Source organism: Sus scrofa, chromosome 1 (genome assembly GCF_054392235.1).
Source record: "Sus scrofa isolate SSC_HxYL_T2T_F1_AM1 chromosome 1, Sscrofa_HxYL_maternal_Yorkshire_Landrace_v2.0, whole genome shotgun sequence".
Taxonomy (NCBI): domain Eukaryota; kingdom Metazoa; phylum Chordata; class Mammalia; order Artiodactyla; family Suidae; genus Sus; species Sus scrofa.
This window is the reverse complement of record NC_139383.1, coordinates 20611287-20629619: the sequence shown is the minus strand read 5'-3', so window position 1 is coordinate 20629619 and position 18333 is coordinate 20611287. Positions and strand designations below refer to the sequence as shown.

The 18333-nt window shown below is 38.1% G+C and overlaps 1 protein-coding gene across 16 annotated transcripts in view; it reads left to right on the top strand.

Moving 5' to 3' along the window:
- The window catches only part of UTRN (utrophin), a 535632-nt gene that overhangs the window by 457226 nt on the left and 60073 nt on the right, over nucleotides 1-18333 (top strand). For all 16 annotated transcript variants that reach the window (XM_085024297.1, XM_085024293.1, XM_085024287.1 and 13 more), the window contains 3 exons: nucleotides 6045-6106; nucleotides 7731-7805; nucleotides 14897-15098. In XM_085024297.1, the coding sequence (XP_084880423.1) occupies nucleotides 6045-6106; nucleotides 7731-7805; nucleotides 14897-15098 (339 nt within the window). The remainder of the gene's footprint in view (nucleotides 1-6044; nucleotides 6107-7730; nucleotides 7806-14896; nucleotides 15099-18333) is intronic.

The following is an 18333-nucleotide window of genomic DNA, read 5'->3' as shown; positions in this document are numbered from 1 at the left end:
CAAAAAAAAAAAAAAAGAGAGAGAGAGAGGGGCACTTTAATAATTACATGTGATGGCAGGTACAACCTAGGACTGTCGCAGGTGTTGAAGGATAATTTTTTTTAAAAAGGTAATGGAGATCTATTGCACAACACAGTGATTTATAGATACCATTACTGTATGATAAACTTCAGAGTTGCCAAGAGACTAGACCTTAAATGTTCTAACCACAGAAAAAGGAAATGATAATATGACGCGGTAGAGATGTTAACTAATGGTGAGGTGTAATCATATTGCAATATACAATATATCATAGCAACCTATAAACCTTAAACTTGCACCATGTTATATGTGAACTGGATTGCAATTAAAAATAAAAATTTGGAGTTCCTATTTGTGGTGCAGTGGAAACAAATCTGACTAGAATCCATGAAGATGCAGGTCCTATCCCTGGCCTCGCTTAGTGGATCAGGGATCCAGCATTACCATGACCTGTGGTGTGGGTTGCAGATATGGCTCAGATCCTGAGTTGCTGTTGCTGTGGTATGGATGGGCATCTGTAGCTCTGATTCACCCCCAGCCTGTGAACTGCCATATGCCACAGATGTGGCCCTAAGAAGCAAAAAAATATTTAAAAATAAAAATTTTAGGAGTTCCCTGGTGGCTCAGTGGGTTAAGGATCTGGCATTATCACTGCTGTGGTTCAGTTTGCTGCTGTGACAAAGGTTTGATCCTGGGCACCAGAACATCCACATGCGATGGGTGAAGCCAAAATAAAAATAATTTTTTTATTTAAATAAATAAATAAAATTTAAAATAAAATCTTGACTTGTACACATATAAAAAGAGCATGTGTGAAAGATTTCATTTGACTCACTAATTAACAAGGAAATGGATAAGAACAAACAACCCAATCAAAAATGGCCAGAAGACCTAAATAGATGTTTCTCCAAAGAAGACATACAGCTGGTCAGTAGGCACATGAAAAAATGCTCCACATCACTAATTACTAGAGAAATGCAAATCAAAATTTTAATGAGGTAACACCTCATACTGGTCAGAATGGCTATCATTAATAAGTCTACAAATAACTAATGCTAGAGAGAGTGTTGTCAAAAGGAAACCCTCGTACACTGTTGGTGGAACTGTAAATGGGTATAACCACTATGGAAAACCAAATATGATCCAGCGTATATGGAAAACCACCATATGATCCAGCAATCCCACTCCTGAGCATATATGAACAAAACTACAATTCAAAAACATACATGCACCTGAATGTTCATAGCAGCACTATTCACAATAGCCAAGACATGGAAGAAACATAAATGTCCATTGACAGATTAGTGAATTAAGAAGATGTACATATTAACAATGGAATACTATTCAGCCATAAAAAGGATCAAAATCATGGCATTTGAAGCAACATGGATGCAACTAGGGATTTTCACACTAAGTAAGTCAGAAAGAGAAAGACAAATACCATATGATATCACTTATATGTGGAATCTAAAATATTGCACAATGAACCTATCTACACAACACAAACAGGCTCACAGACAGACTTGTGGTGCTGGGATACAGGAGGAAGTAGTGGGATGGACTGGGAATTTGAGGTTATTAGATGCAAACTATTAAATTTAGAATGGATAAGCAATGAGGTCCTACTGTATAGCACAGGGATCTATATCCAGTCTCTTGGATAGACCATGATGGAAGAATAATATAAGAAAGGGAGAATTTCCCATTGTGCCTCAGCAGAAATGAATCTGACTAGCATCCATGAGGACACAGGTTTGATCCCTGGCCTCGCTCAGTGGGTTAAGGATCCGGCATTGCTGTGACCTGTGGTGTAGGTTGCAGACACAGCTCGGATCCTGCATTTCTGTGGCTGTGGTGTAGGCCAGCAGCTACAGTTCTGATTAGATCCCTAGCCTGGGAACCTCCATGTGCTGTGGGTTCAGCTCTAAAATGGGCACATTATAAATCAACTATACTGTAATGAAAAATCAAGTTCTAATAGGCTTCAAGGAGAATGCTATGTACTAGTTTTTATAGTCAGGTAAGGGATGTTAAAATAAATTAACAGTGGATGCAAAGTGACAAACTGGCCAGTATCCATCAGGACAATAATCAATTTCATTTGAGTGGACACAATTTGCATTTCTGTGGACAAAAAAATAATTTGCATTACTATCAGTTTTCTTCATTTTGCAGAGTTTAAAATAGCTCAAAGATAATCTAAGATGCACTCACTGATTTTGGGCACACATCCAAGACCTTCACAATTTTTCCCCATGCAAGCAAAACTGGCCTGGTTAGGCACCCTGGTTAGTTATGTCGCATATTCTTTCTGTTGTTGGCCCCGTATGATTTTGGACTTAATTCTTAGTTGCTGCTTTGTTAGATTTTTAATGTTTCAATTTATTCTTGGACAAATCCCTCTTGTCTATTCCCTCTTAAATAGAGGATTTTTAGGAACAAAATTACAATTTTATTTTATAGCATATCAAGCTGTAGAATATTAAGTTCTACTCTCTTTCATATTTTAGATTGGCCAAAACCTAAACTGTTGTTATTTGGAGGGGAAGAAAGCTACTTATATTCTGTTTTGGTTGCCTCCTCTGGGAGGACTGGAAGCATTTTGGCAGGATGAGCTGAGCCATCTGCAGCTGTTCAAATACTTTGAGCCTTTGGATTGATTGTGGATTTTGCTTTAAAACCTTTCCCCACTTAAAAAAGAAAGAAAACCCAACAGCCCACTGCATCTACTCCTTTTTTTAACTGTTGTTTGGTAAGCTGCAGTTATACTTTTGTAACCAGAGACTGTGTTTATTTTCAGCATTGGCGGTTCTGCCTAATGAATCAACTGGTATTGAATTCACAAAGGGAGGTGCCGTTTCCCTCCCTCCATCTGTTTGCCAAATGTGTGTGTTCCCTCAGCTCCTAGCGGTGGTTTCACTAAAAAGAGCCGTTAGCAAGCGGGTGTTCTCATCAAATTCTCAGTCCTCTCTCTGCCTGGTGGTATTTTCCCCTCGTGGTTCCATAGGGGCTGTTTGCCAAAGCAGCACACTTGTGATTCTAGAGGAGGTCTACTTTTATTTGTTGTTTAAGTATAAAGTTTGGCACTGCATTCCTCATAGTTTTAGTTTGGTTCTTGAGCCTTGGTTTGGTCCTTCGTGATGGGTTGTCTGTCTCTGAGAAGTAATGTTGCCATGGGGATTGAAATCACTCCGAAGAGGAGATAAGAGATCAAGTGAACACTGGCAGACTCTCTTAAGACTGGGAGCCCACGATAAATTTCTTTGGATTACATTATATTTTCAGCAAATCCTTCTTCTTTAAAATTTTATTATAGTTGATTTACAATGTTCTGTCATTTTCTATTCTACAGCAAAGCGACCCAGTATACACAGACACACATTCTTTGTCTCCTATTATCTTCCATCATGTTCTATCACAAGTGATTGGATATAGTTCCCTGTGCTATATGGCAAATCCTTCTTTATTCTTATTGGTAGTAGGAAAGAAGTTTTTATTACAAAATTTGGAGGTATATTTTTTATTTTTATTTTTCTTAACTTTCATTCATGTATTAGGAGCCTTTTAGGTCGGGTGCTTCTCTCACTTGAAAGAGCATATCACTCACTTGGGGTTTTGATAAGATGAAGTTTCTATTCAGTGGATGTGAGGATCTGAGGTTCTGCATCTGAAAGCTCTGGGCCACACTATGAACAGTAAAAACGTCAGGGCAGGAGTTCCCGTCGTGGCGCAGTGGTTAACGAATCCGACTAGGAACCATGAGCTTGCAGGTTCGGTCCCTGCCCTTGCTCAGTGGGTTAACGATCCGGCGTTGCCATGAGCTGTGGTGTAGGTCGCAGAGGCGGCTCGGATCCCGTGTTGCTGTGGCTCTGGCGTAGGCCAGTGGCTACAGCTCCGATTTGACCCGTAGCCTGGGAACCTCCATATGCTGCGGGAGCGGCCCAAAGAAATAGCAAAAAGGCAAAAAGGCAAAAAAAAAAAAAAAAAAAATTAGTTCTTAACAACAACAAAAAAAAGTCAGGGCAAACAGCTTTGGTACTTTCTCCGTGGAGTTTGGAGCAATTTAAATAGTAAAAGGATAGAATTATTTGGTTGGTGGTCAGTAGTAAAATATTTGAAAATATTTGCCTTTTTATTGGTGTCAAAAACTAGGTAGAGGAGTCCGACAACTTTTCAACCCATTCGGAGACAGAGCTTCACACTGAATATAATTTGTTAGGGATTTTGGAATACCTTGGATGTTTGACATATTTAATTTCAAATCTGAACTTGAATATCTTTCAAAGAAAACGGAGTTATTTGGGGATTCTGTTCCTTGTGTATACATAACATTGATTAGGTCCTTTTCCAAGTGGCATGCCTCACTTGATATATTATAGAGGTTTAAAAAAAATCGTTTCCCTGAAATTTGAGTGTATATTTTAATGTTACTATGTCTTGTGTGCTTTGTGATTTTACTTAGCTTATAGGCAGTTTTATAAGAACTGTCATCCAAGAAGTTTTTTTGAATACTATTATATATTATTACTCTATTCTGACCTAGATAATGGGAAGTAAACTATTTTTAAATAAGGCCACTGACCCATTGAAGTTAGCTGTTCGCTACGCACACACACACACACACACACACACACACACACACACACACACACACAGAAAGAAGGAACCTAATTTAAAGCACTATGTTGATCTGTTTTATCCTCATCTTATTTCCCCAAAACTTCTAATTTTATTAATTAATTTTGGAATTTACAGAAAAAGAGGAAGTATGAAATCTCGTTCTTAAAGCGAAGAATAAGGATCATGAGAAAAATTATTCAATACTTTTAAAAACCACTAGTTAACTGGGGGAGGCTGAGAGCTGAGACAGAAGCGTGAAGTTAAAGGACAAGAGAAAGACACACTACACATGTAAGGAGAGTTATGTGTGTGAAGAATCCAGATGTTCATGAAGAGCATGTCAGGGAGAAGAAACAACTTTTTCTCCATCCTCTTGGGTTCCTTTCCTGGGGGCCTGTGAATTAAACTGAGAATGACAAATTAGCAAGAGAAAAGAGTTCATTTATGGATGCAGTCTGCATATAGGGATAAGTACCTCAAAAAGGTGGTTGGAATTTGGGGCTTTAATACCCAACTCAGGAGGGAAAGGAAAGTGAGGGAAGAGAAAAGGCTCCTATGAGAAGAACTTGTAGGATCCTCTAGGAAAGATAGGAGAACAAACATGAGATAAGAAAGGTTGCGATAATGTTTGTTTATGCAGGTGCGAGTCCTCTTCATAGCCCTAAACTCTGCTGGAGAGAGGATTTATGGTAGCCTCGTTTCCCAGAAGTTGCTGCCTTTAGTCAGATGAAGGAAGCTCTGACAAAGCTTCTTTCTGCCTTTGTTTAATCTCCTACATCTTCAGTTTAAAATAATCTTGGTACCACCTTTGGGGTCTGAATGAGTCCTCACAGAGGAAAAGGGCAGATTTCCCTGGAAGAAGGAAAGACTATAGTTAAACAGGTAGTAGACTCAGTAGATTGTGGGGTGATGTTATTCACAGTTAAACTCTTTCTTTCTTTGTTCTTTAGAAATTTGACTAGGACTTCTAAAATTTAGTAACTCTTCACACCACTTTTGCTCTCAGAGGGTTTATTCTGAATGAGAATTCTACATCTGCCTGAGTAGAATTAGAATTATCCTGGAGCCTATACTGATGTGGCTACATCAAGCCTGAGGCTCCAGGATCCATGACAGTCACATTTTACATCTAGGTTTTAAGCTTTAATTACAATTTTTTGGAAATAGATAAAGCAATTTTTACTCATATTTCCATCATTTAATTGCTCGAATAAAAACCTATTGTTGTTTCAAATATTAAGTAATAACTGGGCATCAGGTTTCTCAGTGATCCTTTGGGGATAATGCTGCATATATTCTTAAAAATTTGAATAAAAATTCTGTTTGCATGTTTTCTGTATGACAATTATTATTTTATGTGTTCTTTTATTCAAATATATTATCTTTCCTCCCCCTGACCCCAGTCATCAAACACAGACAACCTGTTGGGATCATCCTAAAATGACTGAACTCTTTCAATCCCTTGGTAAGTGTTATTTTAGGTAATGGTAATGAATTAAGCTAAACAATTGAGAATTGTATTCTTAAAAGGATACTGATCACCGGCTTTCCTTACATGGCATGTTGTGTTTAAAGGATCTTGTAAAAACAGTTGAATTTCTAAGGGCAATGCAGTAAACAGATTTTACCTTTCTTAAGAGAATGCATGGTTTGAAACAAAAGAAGGGTGATCTTAAAAGGAGTTTAATTGGTTTTACCTCCCTTGTATTGAGTCATCTTAAACTGGAGCTTTGTGAGAAAATAAAAAACAGTTACAGTATAGCAGCCTCTAATCCACTGCTTTAAATTTGCTTTTAGCTCACTTTTTATTTAGTAAACATCATTAAATTAGCTTGCCTAATTTCATTTTGCCTAAGTAGTCATTAAAAGCTAAATTCATCTTAATATAAAAAGGCATGGAAACACAGGAGATGAGAATTCTGACCTTGTAGATTTCTAGCAGAAAATGAACTGTTTATTTATCTGCTTCCCTTACATTGGCCCAGTGGTTTAAAAGAGTTTTCTCCTTAGGGACCTAAGGAGCTGCTGAAGGGGGAAAAGGGCTCCCCAAGACTCTCAGACACACTCCCATTCCAACAATGAGAGGGCACCCCTTTTTATTTCTTTAAACATTAGGCTTCTGTGTGAGTTTTCATTTGGGTCCATGAGGACGGCTGCAAAGATGGGACAAGCAAGAGAAGGGCCACCAGATTGTTTAGTTTATAAAATGAAGGGGCCAATTTTGATTATTTCTGAGTTTTCTTCTAACTCTTCTGGTCTGTAATACTGATACTCTGTCTTGAGGAGACAGAGGAAGAAATTCCAGTATCTTTGGGTTTTGAACTTGATGCTAAATCTTTAAGATTTTTTTAAAAATTCTAATAAAATTGACATACAACATTATGTTAGTTTCAGATTTCCAACATAATGGTTCATTATTTGTGTATATTGTGAAATGATGACCAAAATAGGTCTAGTTAACATCCAGCATCCAACATAGTTATGTAATTTTTTTCTTATGATGAGAACTTTTAAGATCTACTCTTTTAGCAATTTTCAGATATACAATACAGTCTTATCACCTGGAGTTAATCTATTGTTTCTAAAGATTCGAGTATTGATTATAGTATAATTTTAACCAGATTGCTAGAAAAGCAGAAGCAGCAAATAGGTTAGGATGGAAGGAACTAACTTTATGAGCAGTGAGAAAAATAGCCTAGTTGACAGAAAACTGACTGCCTTTGGGGGAAAATGCCTGGAGTAGAACCCCTCTAAGCAGTAGAGAAGGCAGGACCTTCAGCCTACGGCGTGGTGTATTTCTTAGGCTCTGGAAAGGCAACAGGCTATGCTTCATTTCCCTCGTTTTCCTCTTTTTCCTATTGGAAAGTGCTTTCTTGAAATCTTCCATGTAGCACTGTTTTGGAAAGTATCTCACCATGGAACTAATGAACATTTAATTATTTTCTTAACTGCTGTGGATTTTAGGCAATGGCCTTGTCTTGCGCACAGACATAATACTTTTCCATCATCAAAGTAAAGACATAGTCTTAGCATTCAAGGTAACTTAAATCATAAGCATGCTTTTGAATGTGTTCTGTTTTCTATTTCAGCCGACCTGAATAACGTACGTTTCTCTGCCTACCGTACAGCCATCAAAATCCGAAGACTCCAAAAAGCACTGTGTTGTGAGTTTATTCTACCAAAGTTTGGGATGGCTTTTTTCTTTTTCTAAAGACAGAGATAAATGAAGAGGGTGATGTATTTGTAGAGTTAATCTGATTTTCAGTGTACCTCACTCAAGGAGGAGTTGGCTGTGTTTCTGTAAATGCTTTATTATATGCCCATCAGCATGCATGTAGCAGTAAAACAAATGAACATATGCCATTCTCAGTTGGAGAACCAAATTAACCAAAATACAGGAGTCATGTAAAAAGCTTTTTCAAAAATTATGCTACCACCCAATTTAAAAGGATTAAATCAAGGAATCAAAGTAGGAGATTATTGCCTTTTTAATCCTTTGTATTCGCTTGGAAATGTAGGGTTCCAAATGGCTTCATCAGTGCAATCGTATAATAAAGAAGCACTACAAAAATGGCATTCCATATCCAAATTTGAACTGGCTCCTAGAAAATTAGATAAAAGGCTATGTTCGTTTAAATGTTTTAAGAGATTTAATATTCTCAATATGAACTTTGACCCACAGAGCATATATTCAGAGTGATTGTCAGTGATAGACCTTTTACTCAAAGGTTATTGATTCCCCCATAACCTAAATTTAAGTATAAATATGAATGCTTGTAATAGAGTATAGATTTAAGCTCTCTGGATTCTATTTGTGGTTGTAGTTTTAATGATTGAGTCTGCTCAGAGAACATTTAGGCCTTGTCACATAGTTAGTACATAGTGACATTTCCTATACTTTTATTACAACAGTGTAATTTGAATAATTCCAAATATCCTCATCCGCTGCCTTTTGTTAACAGCTGTTACATGTCTAGGCCATTCAGTGAGGCTTTGCAAATTAACCTTAGAAAAGTGGTATGTGAAGGTTAAAAATCTGCTCTTGAAGGCAGTAAAAATGAGAAATACTTTTTAAGCTGGCTATATGAAGAGAGTTAAGGAAAGAGACGCGTAGAATCGTTGCAAGAAAATACAGCAGTGCCAAGCTTTAAAATAAGAAACCCTTAAGCTATGTGTGAAAGAGCCACCTGAAGGGCTGAAAAGCACCTCTAGATTCAGCAGTGGACAAAAGGCTAAAATGGCCTGAAAGCCTGTAATCCTCCTAGCCCCAGAGATTATTGGCAGTTTGTAGTGGTCATGGCCAGTATTGCAGAATTACCAGCCCCCAAATATAAAGCCAGCACACTCTGGCCAGTGATCTGTATGTTGAGCCAGAATGGAATAGGAAGTGAAATAGGAGCACACAAAAGGGATTTCAGGGAGCTCAGTCAGTCCAGGGTGACAGCAGTTTTCAAAGAGGCTCAGCTGCGTGTCCAACATCCAGCTGACAGACCTGGAAAGTATTCTCAGGCCTGATGAGCTAGGAAACGAGGACAAATGACTCAGCCACAAGATCTCCATGGTCGGCAGACTACTTTGTGTTACTGTGAACAGGGGCCTGGTTTTCAATAATACTTCTGGGAAAATAAACATATTAACACATTTGCTGTTTTCTTCTGTGAGTTCATCTGAGCCCCATAGAAAAAAAACAGAGAGGAGCAGAAGAGAGACACCTCCTGCTTGCAAACTAAATGGCATTTAGTAATGCACACTTAGAAATGAGCTGGGTTGTGTTCAATTGTAAATGCTGGAGGTGACATCCACGGGGCCACCTGGCCTCTGCTTTCCCCGCTGCTCCTACTGGGGGCCTTTGCACGCTGGTTCAGCTCACCTGTTTATAATTAATCTACTCTTTCCTCTCCCATCCTTTGTTTACTTGAAATGCCCTGACCCTTCCTCTGCAATAGTTTGCAATCCTTTATTCCTCCCAAATAACTGTTAAAAATTTACTTCTTTTGGAAACATTTACAAGCTAATCCCACCTGCCTTCAGGTTTTCCAGAACTTTATGATTGCCTGTAATGACTGTCTTTCACATAAGTGCCCCTTGAGTGCCTTTGTGTGGTAGATAATGTGAGGGGGCTGCCCCCTTCTCTGTCGACACCTGCTTTAGGTCAACGGTTGTCTCTCACTTTGTGTAAATCTCCACCCAGCACAGTGTCCCAACACTGTCGTTTCTGTCGTTGTTCATTCATTTATTGGGCTCCAAGATGGTGCAGGAGATAAAAACAATATAAAGAGGCTTCGTTCCCACACTCAAGGAACATATATTTGGAGACAGCATGTTGCCTGTGGACACAGACCCTCTGCTTCCAGCAGATCCTGTTGCCCTTGAATGGGATGGCCTTGGCCTTGGTCCGTCTCTCCATCTGCCTCATTCGCCGTGCCCCACTTTGGAATCTCATACTTCTAGCGCACTCTTGGCATGGCGAGCTCTGTTTTCTCTTTGTCCTGCCTGAAGAGCTCCTGTCTCAGCCCTTTGTGTTTGTCCTCCTCCTGTGGCTGGTACCCCTTCTTCTTTTTTAGGTCCCAGTTTAACTGTCCCCTGTCTCTAATGAGGCTTTCTTGACTACTCTGCTCCAAACTAGGTCACTCCCAAGTCTCCATCTCATAGATTGTTTTTTCCTCATGTGGCACCTGTCATAGTATTTGATACTCTGTTTATTTCCTTGCTTACCGTCTGTCTATCCAAATGAACTACGCTTTCATGTGAGGGATGAGTCTGTTTTCTTCTCCACTTCAAGCCTCATACAACCTCTGGCACAAAGCAGTCTCCTAGGACATGAGTGAATGATTTGAGTTTGAAAGTTTTTAGAGTACACCAGGAAATATATGTAAGATTTATAGCAGCACTTTTTAATAGCACAATGGGTTTATTTTGGCATAGACATAAACATGATAGATAGCGGCAAAAATAAGCTAGTAATCAGCATCCACAGGGTTGAATCTTAGAATTATAAAGTTGCATGAAAAACATCAAGTTGAATGTTAAGAACCAGACGTAGTGTCCATGAGGATATGGGTTCGATCCCTGGCCTCGCTCACTGGATTAAGGATCTGACTTTGCTACCAGCTGCAGTGTAGGTCGCAGATGTGGCTCAGATCTGACATTACTATGGCTGAGGTGTAGGCCTCAGCTGCAGCTCCCATTCAACCCTTAGCTGGGAACTTCCATATGCAGCAAGTGTGCTGTAAAAAGAAATAAATTAAAAAATCAAGTAGCAGAAGAAATTTGTGCAGTTCAATTCCATTGAGATATATAGTTCAAAACCAGGCAGAACGAAATGCTCTGTTATTTAGGGACGCATATATACTTTTAGAAATTAAAAGTGAAATACAAAGGCTAGTGGTTCTCCCTGTGGCCATGAAGGGATGGAATCAAGGTGATTTTTCTGAGGAGCTTCCAGCGGATCAGTAAGAGACTGTTTCTCCAGCTGCATAATGGATTAATGGGAGCTTGTTCTATTATTTTTCTTTAGACCACACAAAATGTTATACATATCCTTTCGTGTTTTGATTTTAAAACTATATGCTGGGCAGCAACAGAGAAGCCAAAGGGAACCACTGTCAGAGGAGGGAGAGATTTCCTTCATTGCAAAGAGCAAGGCAAGCTCACTCGAGTAGGAGGCATATTAGCCAGGACCTAAAACCTTGTAACATTTAGGCATGCAGCTGTCATCAAGAGTGAGAAGGTCATCAAGAAATCTTCTCTGATACCTTTAGTTCTTGTTCCTCAAATTCTCACTATGTTGTGTTTAATGTTTGCATATTTTCTATATAGATTGGATGCTATAGAACAGTTTTCTGTTCGGTGTAAGTTAGGACATGGGACCAGTTGTGAAAGTACACTTCAGACAATACCTAGGATCCATGGACCGAGGGAACAGAAAACAAGTCAGTAGTTCAGGTGAAGGATGATGGAGGCTGAGCATAGGAGGGAGAGAAGGGCATGGATTTGTAAGAAGGAGGGAGAACTAATGATGGGGTTGGGGGGGGATTTGGTAGTTGATAAGCTGCAGGGTGTGAAAGGAGCAGAGTGTTGGCATATCTTGGGATTTGCAGACTGGTGGGCTGTGGGAGGTAATGACACCATTACTGGATTTCAACATAACAAAAAGGCAAGACCTTTTTTTGGAGCATATTAAGGTGGCTGTTCCTGGAAGAGGAGCTCTGGTTGGGGTTAAAGCAGTGGGAACGTGGTTCAAGCATTCAAGCAGGAGATCAGGATGAGAAAACAGAACCTGGAGTCATCCACTGCAGTAATGAAAGTGAACGAGAGCTGGATTAGAGAGGGAAGGGCAGACAGGAGTCCTTAAATGCCACTTACATTTCTGGGATGTCTAGGGAGAGGGGGATAGGAAAGGTGCTAAGAAGGGGTGGCCAAACAGTTTGAAAAGAGGAGAGTCACAGACACCCAAGGTCAGGTGCTGAATAGTGTGTTTTTGCAGAACAGGAGAATGATGATCCAATTCCAGTCAACCCCTTTGCCTCATATGTGGGCTTAAAGAAAAATCCTGAACGTTGGTAGAAAATGATTCTGCTGTTTGTTTCATTTGCCACATGACTGAGCTGTCATTTGTCTCCTCTTGAAAGGAGAAAATCATAATTTTCTGTAATTTCAATGTAGTCGGTCTTTAAAGGTACCTAAATGCGACACACTTCAGGAAGATGTGTTCCTGGCTTAGCCACTCAGGCAAAGTGTCAGAGTAAATCACAAAAAATTGAAGACATGATAGTCTGTGGGATGTGGCAAATTATTGTCACAGCTACAAGATGTATCACAAAGGAGGCTTTTCTAGAAGAGCCTAATCCGGGAAATGATCTTTTTGGAATATGATCTATTGTCACTTTACACCATGTGGGGACATCATTGCAGTGTTGCGTTGATGGTATAATTAGTGGTGGAATTCAGAAAACTTAGGGCATTTTGACAGTATTTGAAATATATTTCTTTGTATCTGTGTGGAGTTATACTTCTGTGGCTACTGTCATTTATTAAGCACATCTCTTTGGCACTGTGAAGAATGAAGTTGAATTTTACTCCTGCCCCCTGGAAGTTCATAATTGAAAATACTGTGCCGAGAAATGGGGTAAAAACAACAACGAAAATTCTTAGGATTTTTTTTCTGACACCATCCTGAACTCAAGTGAGGCTTACATAGGTTACTTTTGTAACTAGCCAAAATTTTACCAGTGATGTATTTGACATCGGAAGGAAATGGATTGATCTTTTATCCAGACTACACAATCTTTTATTTGTCTCTCTCTCTTAAAAAAAAAAAAAAAAAAAAGACTTCTCTGATGAGTTTTTAAGATGTCGCTTTAATCTGTATAATTTTAAAGCAGTTCTTTTCTGTTGTAGATAACTTGGAAAAAAAAATAAATCATTCTAGGTGTTTAAGCAGCTAGAGCAGACACATCTCATAAATGTCTTTAAAAAATTTCAAAATTAATGGTTATTCAGTGGTTAAAAATAGATGAATACAAAGGAAGATATTTGTTCATTTCATTTAACTGTCAAAATATGTCTTGTTTTTGAGAGAACAGTATTGTATCAAGCCAAAAGAAAGTAGTTGTTTATATATATATAAAAGTTTTCCTAGAAGTTCCTGCTGTGGTGCAGTGGTTAAGAATCCAACATTGCCGCAGTTGCGTTTCAGATTCGACCCCTGGCCAAGAACTTGCATATGCCAAGGGTGCATGCAAAAAAAAAAAAAGTTTTCCTAAGCTTTTTTTTTTTTAAGTTAAATAGTTAAATATGGAGATGGGGAAGAGCTTTATGAAGCAGTAATTTCCATGAGCAGACCTTAAATTTATGTGGGTTCTGTAATTTTTCAAGCTACGTGTTTAGATTTAGAAGAGTCATTTCCACCCTGTGTAAAGGTATAGATACATGGTAGTTTGATAATCTGATACGTTTCTTATTTTCAGTTAGCTAATCAATGACTCAAAGTTGATGAAAAGGAAAGATTTTGTAAGGTTTCTTCTATGTGTCTGAACTGCCTTGGGGCAACATGGCCTCCCCCTGGAGCTCCGCATCGCTGCCCCATGGTAACCGCATGCCACCCGCATTTGTGCCACACACCATCCAGAGTGCTGACCGTCATTTCTTAGAACTGCCTGGACTTCCTTGAATTCACATCTTTTCTCAAGCAGTTCTATCTTGCCAGAATTCTTTCCTTGCTTTACATGGAGTTCTTGTATCTTATTCTTTAAGGTCTATTTCAAATTCCACCTTCCTAAGGAGTTTGTTTGTTTGTTTGTTTGTTTGTTTGTTTTGAGCTCCTTCTACTCCCATAGCAGAAATAGCTCTCATAGAAATTTATGTCTTCTTCTTTTCAGGCATTTTCACCTCCTTTAGTACAGTGATAAGTATGCTTATTCTCCTTCTCAGACTGGCCACCTTTGAGACCCCACTTTCTTCTTTTGTGCCCACCCTGCTTGGTTTAGCACCAGCCATACCCACTGTAGAGGTTCTACCCATGAGTAAGGATGGAGATCAAATACACATAGGACCATGGATGTGGGTCCTGCACTATGAAATTCCTGTAATTCCACCCAGCTACAAGTTGCCTGTTTGCCAAAGCATCAAGGGAGGTACACTAGGTTAGGACCAGATTTTAAGGCCCTTATACGTCAGGCTTGATTCAGTAAGGAGTGGAGAACTATTAATTTTCCATGGAACCTTTTTATGAACTGAACGTCTTCAGTGAACTTGAGAATCTCATGATGTAAATGTGCAAAAACCATTCAAGAACGGTCAGTTTTGCAGTGACATAAAGGGTGAATGGGAGAGTGGTGAGCTGGCTATGCTCGGAAGGTAGGAGAAGAGCAGTGGCATATTTTAGATGTTCTACCATTAGGCTAGACTTAGAGACATGCTTTCTTACATTTAAAAGTACAAGAGGCTGAAGAGAGGAAAGCCAGAAAAACAAAGTAGGAAAAATTGATATTCTAAAGAGTGAAAAATGAGATCATACTGAAAAGTGACAGAGTTTAGATATAAAAACATGAACATAACAGATGTGAATAGAGGAAGAGACTAGAGTTATAAGAATGGAAATGCTATTTATTGCTTTAAAATTGAAATTAGCTAAAAAAGGATAGATTCTTAAGTTGAAGAATGACACTAAAAACTCAAGACTGGGTATGGTTTTGTTTCAGTGTTGTTCTGTAATGTAATGACTATACATATTCCTTTTTTCTCACTTGATTAGTGGATCTTTTAGAGTTGAATACAACAAATGAAGTTTTCAAACAGCACAAGCTGAACCAAAATGATCAGCTTCTTAGTGTTCCTGATGTCATCAACTGTCTGACAACAACTTATGACGGCCTTGAGCAAATGCATAAGAATTTGGTCAACGTTCCTCTTTGTGTGGATATGTGTCTCAACTGGTTACTCAATGTATATGACACGTAAGTTTGCTTTTCTTTTTTTCCATTAAAATTCAGTCATTGTATGTAATATGTTTATAGTGCAGAATGTCTCAATTTTTAAAGTGAACTTTTAAGAAAATACTTTTAAAGTACTTTTCCCTGTGTGAATATTTATGTCAACTGTTGAAAAGAAATCACTTTCCAAAAAGTGAGCTCTTAACCAACAATAGAACAAAAAAGAATGTCCATCTATGCTTTTAAGATTTTGCTTCAGTTTCTAAAGGCTGTCAAATTTATTGTGTTTTTCATCACCATGCTAAGGGAAACCTAGTGGAAAAAAAGTCTGATTTCTTTCCTCCGTTATATTTTGTAGCATTTCTTTTTTCAAAAGACAAAATTTTATATTTATTGTTATAAATTTAAAAACTGATTCGATCATAATAATCCACTCTACATTTTTTCTCTATGACAACTTAAGAGCAATTTGAATGGCAATTAAAAGGATTTAATTTCTCTTTGGGTATTAGCTTTATTTATTGCAGTGGTGGTTATATGTGTATATGGCGTTTAAAATAATTTATGCTATAGGACCCTCTAATGTCTGTAATTTAATTACATGCTTACTGTTACATAAAGAGCACTCCAACTTCCAGCTTAACTCATTTGCCATTTATTTGGCTTTTTTGAATGTGACAATGCATTTGTGAAATAATCAATTCTAGAAAGACCTGCTGTGGGCTGACATTTCTGAAACATTAGGAATTATTCATTCTTCTGGTAGGGGGTTAAAGTATGCAAAGATAAAATATGAAAATTAAAATTGTTGTTTTTCTCTGAGACTCTACAAGTCATTCTTCCATTAATTAGCTGTATGAAAATCTGTGTTTATTGGTTTTTTATTTGATTTAGAGAGAAAGAAGATAGATGATAGCTCATAAGTGCATATGTATTTAGCAGTCGATTGATTCTGTATAGGAAGTAAAGGATGGTTGCAGTAGCTTTAGAGATGATTTAATTAAAATTTCATTTATTCTTTTGATTAGAAAAACCTTTTATCTTTCCCTACTCAGAAATATCATAACAAAGTTTTGTTTTTTGTTTTTTTTTAAATAATCAAATAGCCATTGTGTGCTTGAGGGCTCTTAAGAAACTCACTGAAGAACAGACCGCATGAATCTCAGTTACCGTAATGAATGTGGGCTTTACTCTATCCCTGTCTGTTATCTTTTAATACATTTTATCTTAATGCAAATGTTTATCCTCCTAGGGTATCATATAACAGTTAGCATTAATTCACTATTAAGTTGATCTTCAACTTTTGAAATCTCTAAGAGACATTTCCTATAGTAAATGCACCAAAATAGCTGCTCAATTAGGCGTTTTAACTATAAAACCTGTAACTTAACTTTCTGTCCCAGGAAGGACACTAAATTCATGGGATACTTAGTTGAGAACTTCATTAAGCTCTTTGGAGTATGGTAAAGGTGTACATGTGGAGCCATATTTCAAGGAAGAATTGGAGAAGATGTTAAATCACTCTCCTTCAGTATTATCTGTGACCCTAACACACTACGTTAGTCTGCTTGGGCTGCATGACCAAGTACCACAGACCAGGTGGCTTAAACAACAGAAAGTTGTTTAACTAAATCTAGAAATTTATTTCTCACAATCCTGGACAGTACAAGTCCAAAGTCAAGATGTCAGCAGTGTTGGTTTCTTCTGAGGCCTTTCTTCTTGGTTATAGATGGCTGTCTTCTCCCTGTGTTCTCACATAGTTTTTCTTCTGTGTTTGTCTGTGTCCTGATGCCCTGTTCTATAAGAACATCTGTCATATTGGCCCACCCTAATGACTTCATTTTAATTACCTATATAAAGACTTTCTCTCCTTACATTCTCAGATTCTGAAAGCTAAGACTTCCACACATGAATTTTATGCGGCTATAACTCAGCCCATAACACATACACACACTGTTTCCACTGGACAACCCAAAGGGGAATAGTGTCACTTAACTGGGAAGGAGGCAGTATGTGAAACATTGTGATTCATGTTCCAGGGAGTTAAACATTGGCATATTTTCACTTTCCATCATCAAATATGAATGCATGGGAAGTGCTACACAGAGATATTGTTTCCTATTTAAAAAAACAGTCTTTTGAAATTTTCCTTTATAAAGGAAAAAACATTTTCTTAGGATTTATCCCCCTACCATGCCAAAGAAATGTAGCAGAGACCATGCTGGAATGGAGCAATGTCCATTCGGTTGAGTTTTCCATCTTGGAGAGGAATATCATGAATTAACCCAAGGAAAAAACACAGTAACTCGTATGATGGTAATCTCAGATGGCCAGAGTTGATTACCTAAATTTCTCTAACAACTATGATGCATTCATTTATCTAAACAAGAGTTATTAACTGTTTTCAAGTTGTTAGTTTCCTTGGAGAATCAGATGAGATTATGATCTACTTCATCCAATGTACCAGGACATTATGTACACCTAAGAAATCTCTCACCCTGGAAGTGGTACCATGATCTAACATTTCCATTCATTTAGCCGTATGTTTTTAACTGCATTACTTTGTGTAGTATGTTACAGCTAGACCTGGTATTTTCAGCTCTCGAAATGTATTCAACCAGCTCTTAAAATAACACGTGGTAAACATACAGGAGATCATAGAATTCCAGAGGCTAAAGAAAGGGCTTTGAGGATCTTCCATTACCCTCTTCATTTTCCTGATTGAGAAACTGATCGAGTGAGATAAGACAATTTCTCCACAGCCACATACTGCATATTAGTCATAGATATGGAACTAATATTCGGGTTTTTTGATATTGACTTGATTATCCCTACTATAATGCCCATATCTAAGAAAAATGTTTCTTTATAAGTTATATTAAGTTGTACTATTTCTTTCAGCTTCCCCACCCCCCCTTTTTTGGCCGTACCTGTGACATATGAAGTTCCTGGGCCAGGGATTGAATCCGAACTACAGCACAACTTAACACCACAGCTGCAGCAATGCCAAGTCCTTAACCCACTACACCACAGCAGGAACTCCTCTTTCAGCTTTTAACAGGAACCCAACTCCTGATATTCTGAATTTTCTGGAAAAAGTCTATTTTCTCCTGTTGCAGAAGACAAGAATCCAAATTTTTGGTTCTGGTTGCTTTGCAACTTGGCAGCCCCTTAACTTTTGGCCATCTCAATTTCTCGTCTGAAAAACTGAGATAAAAATACCTGCTTTGCTTCTCATACATAAGTGATCGTGAAGGGC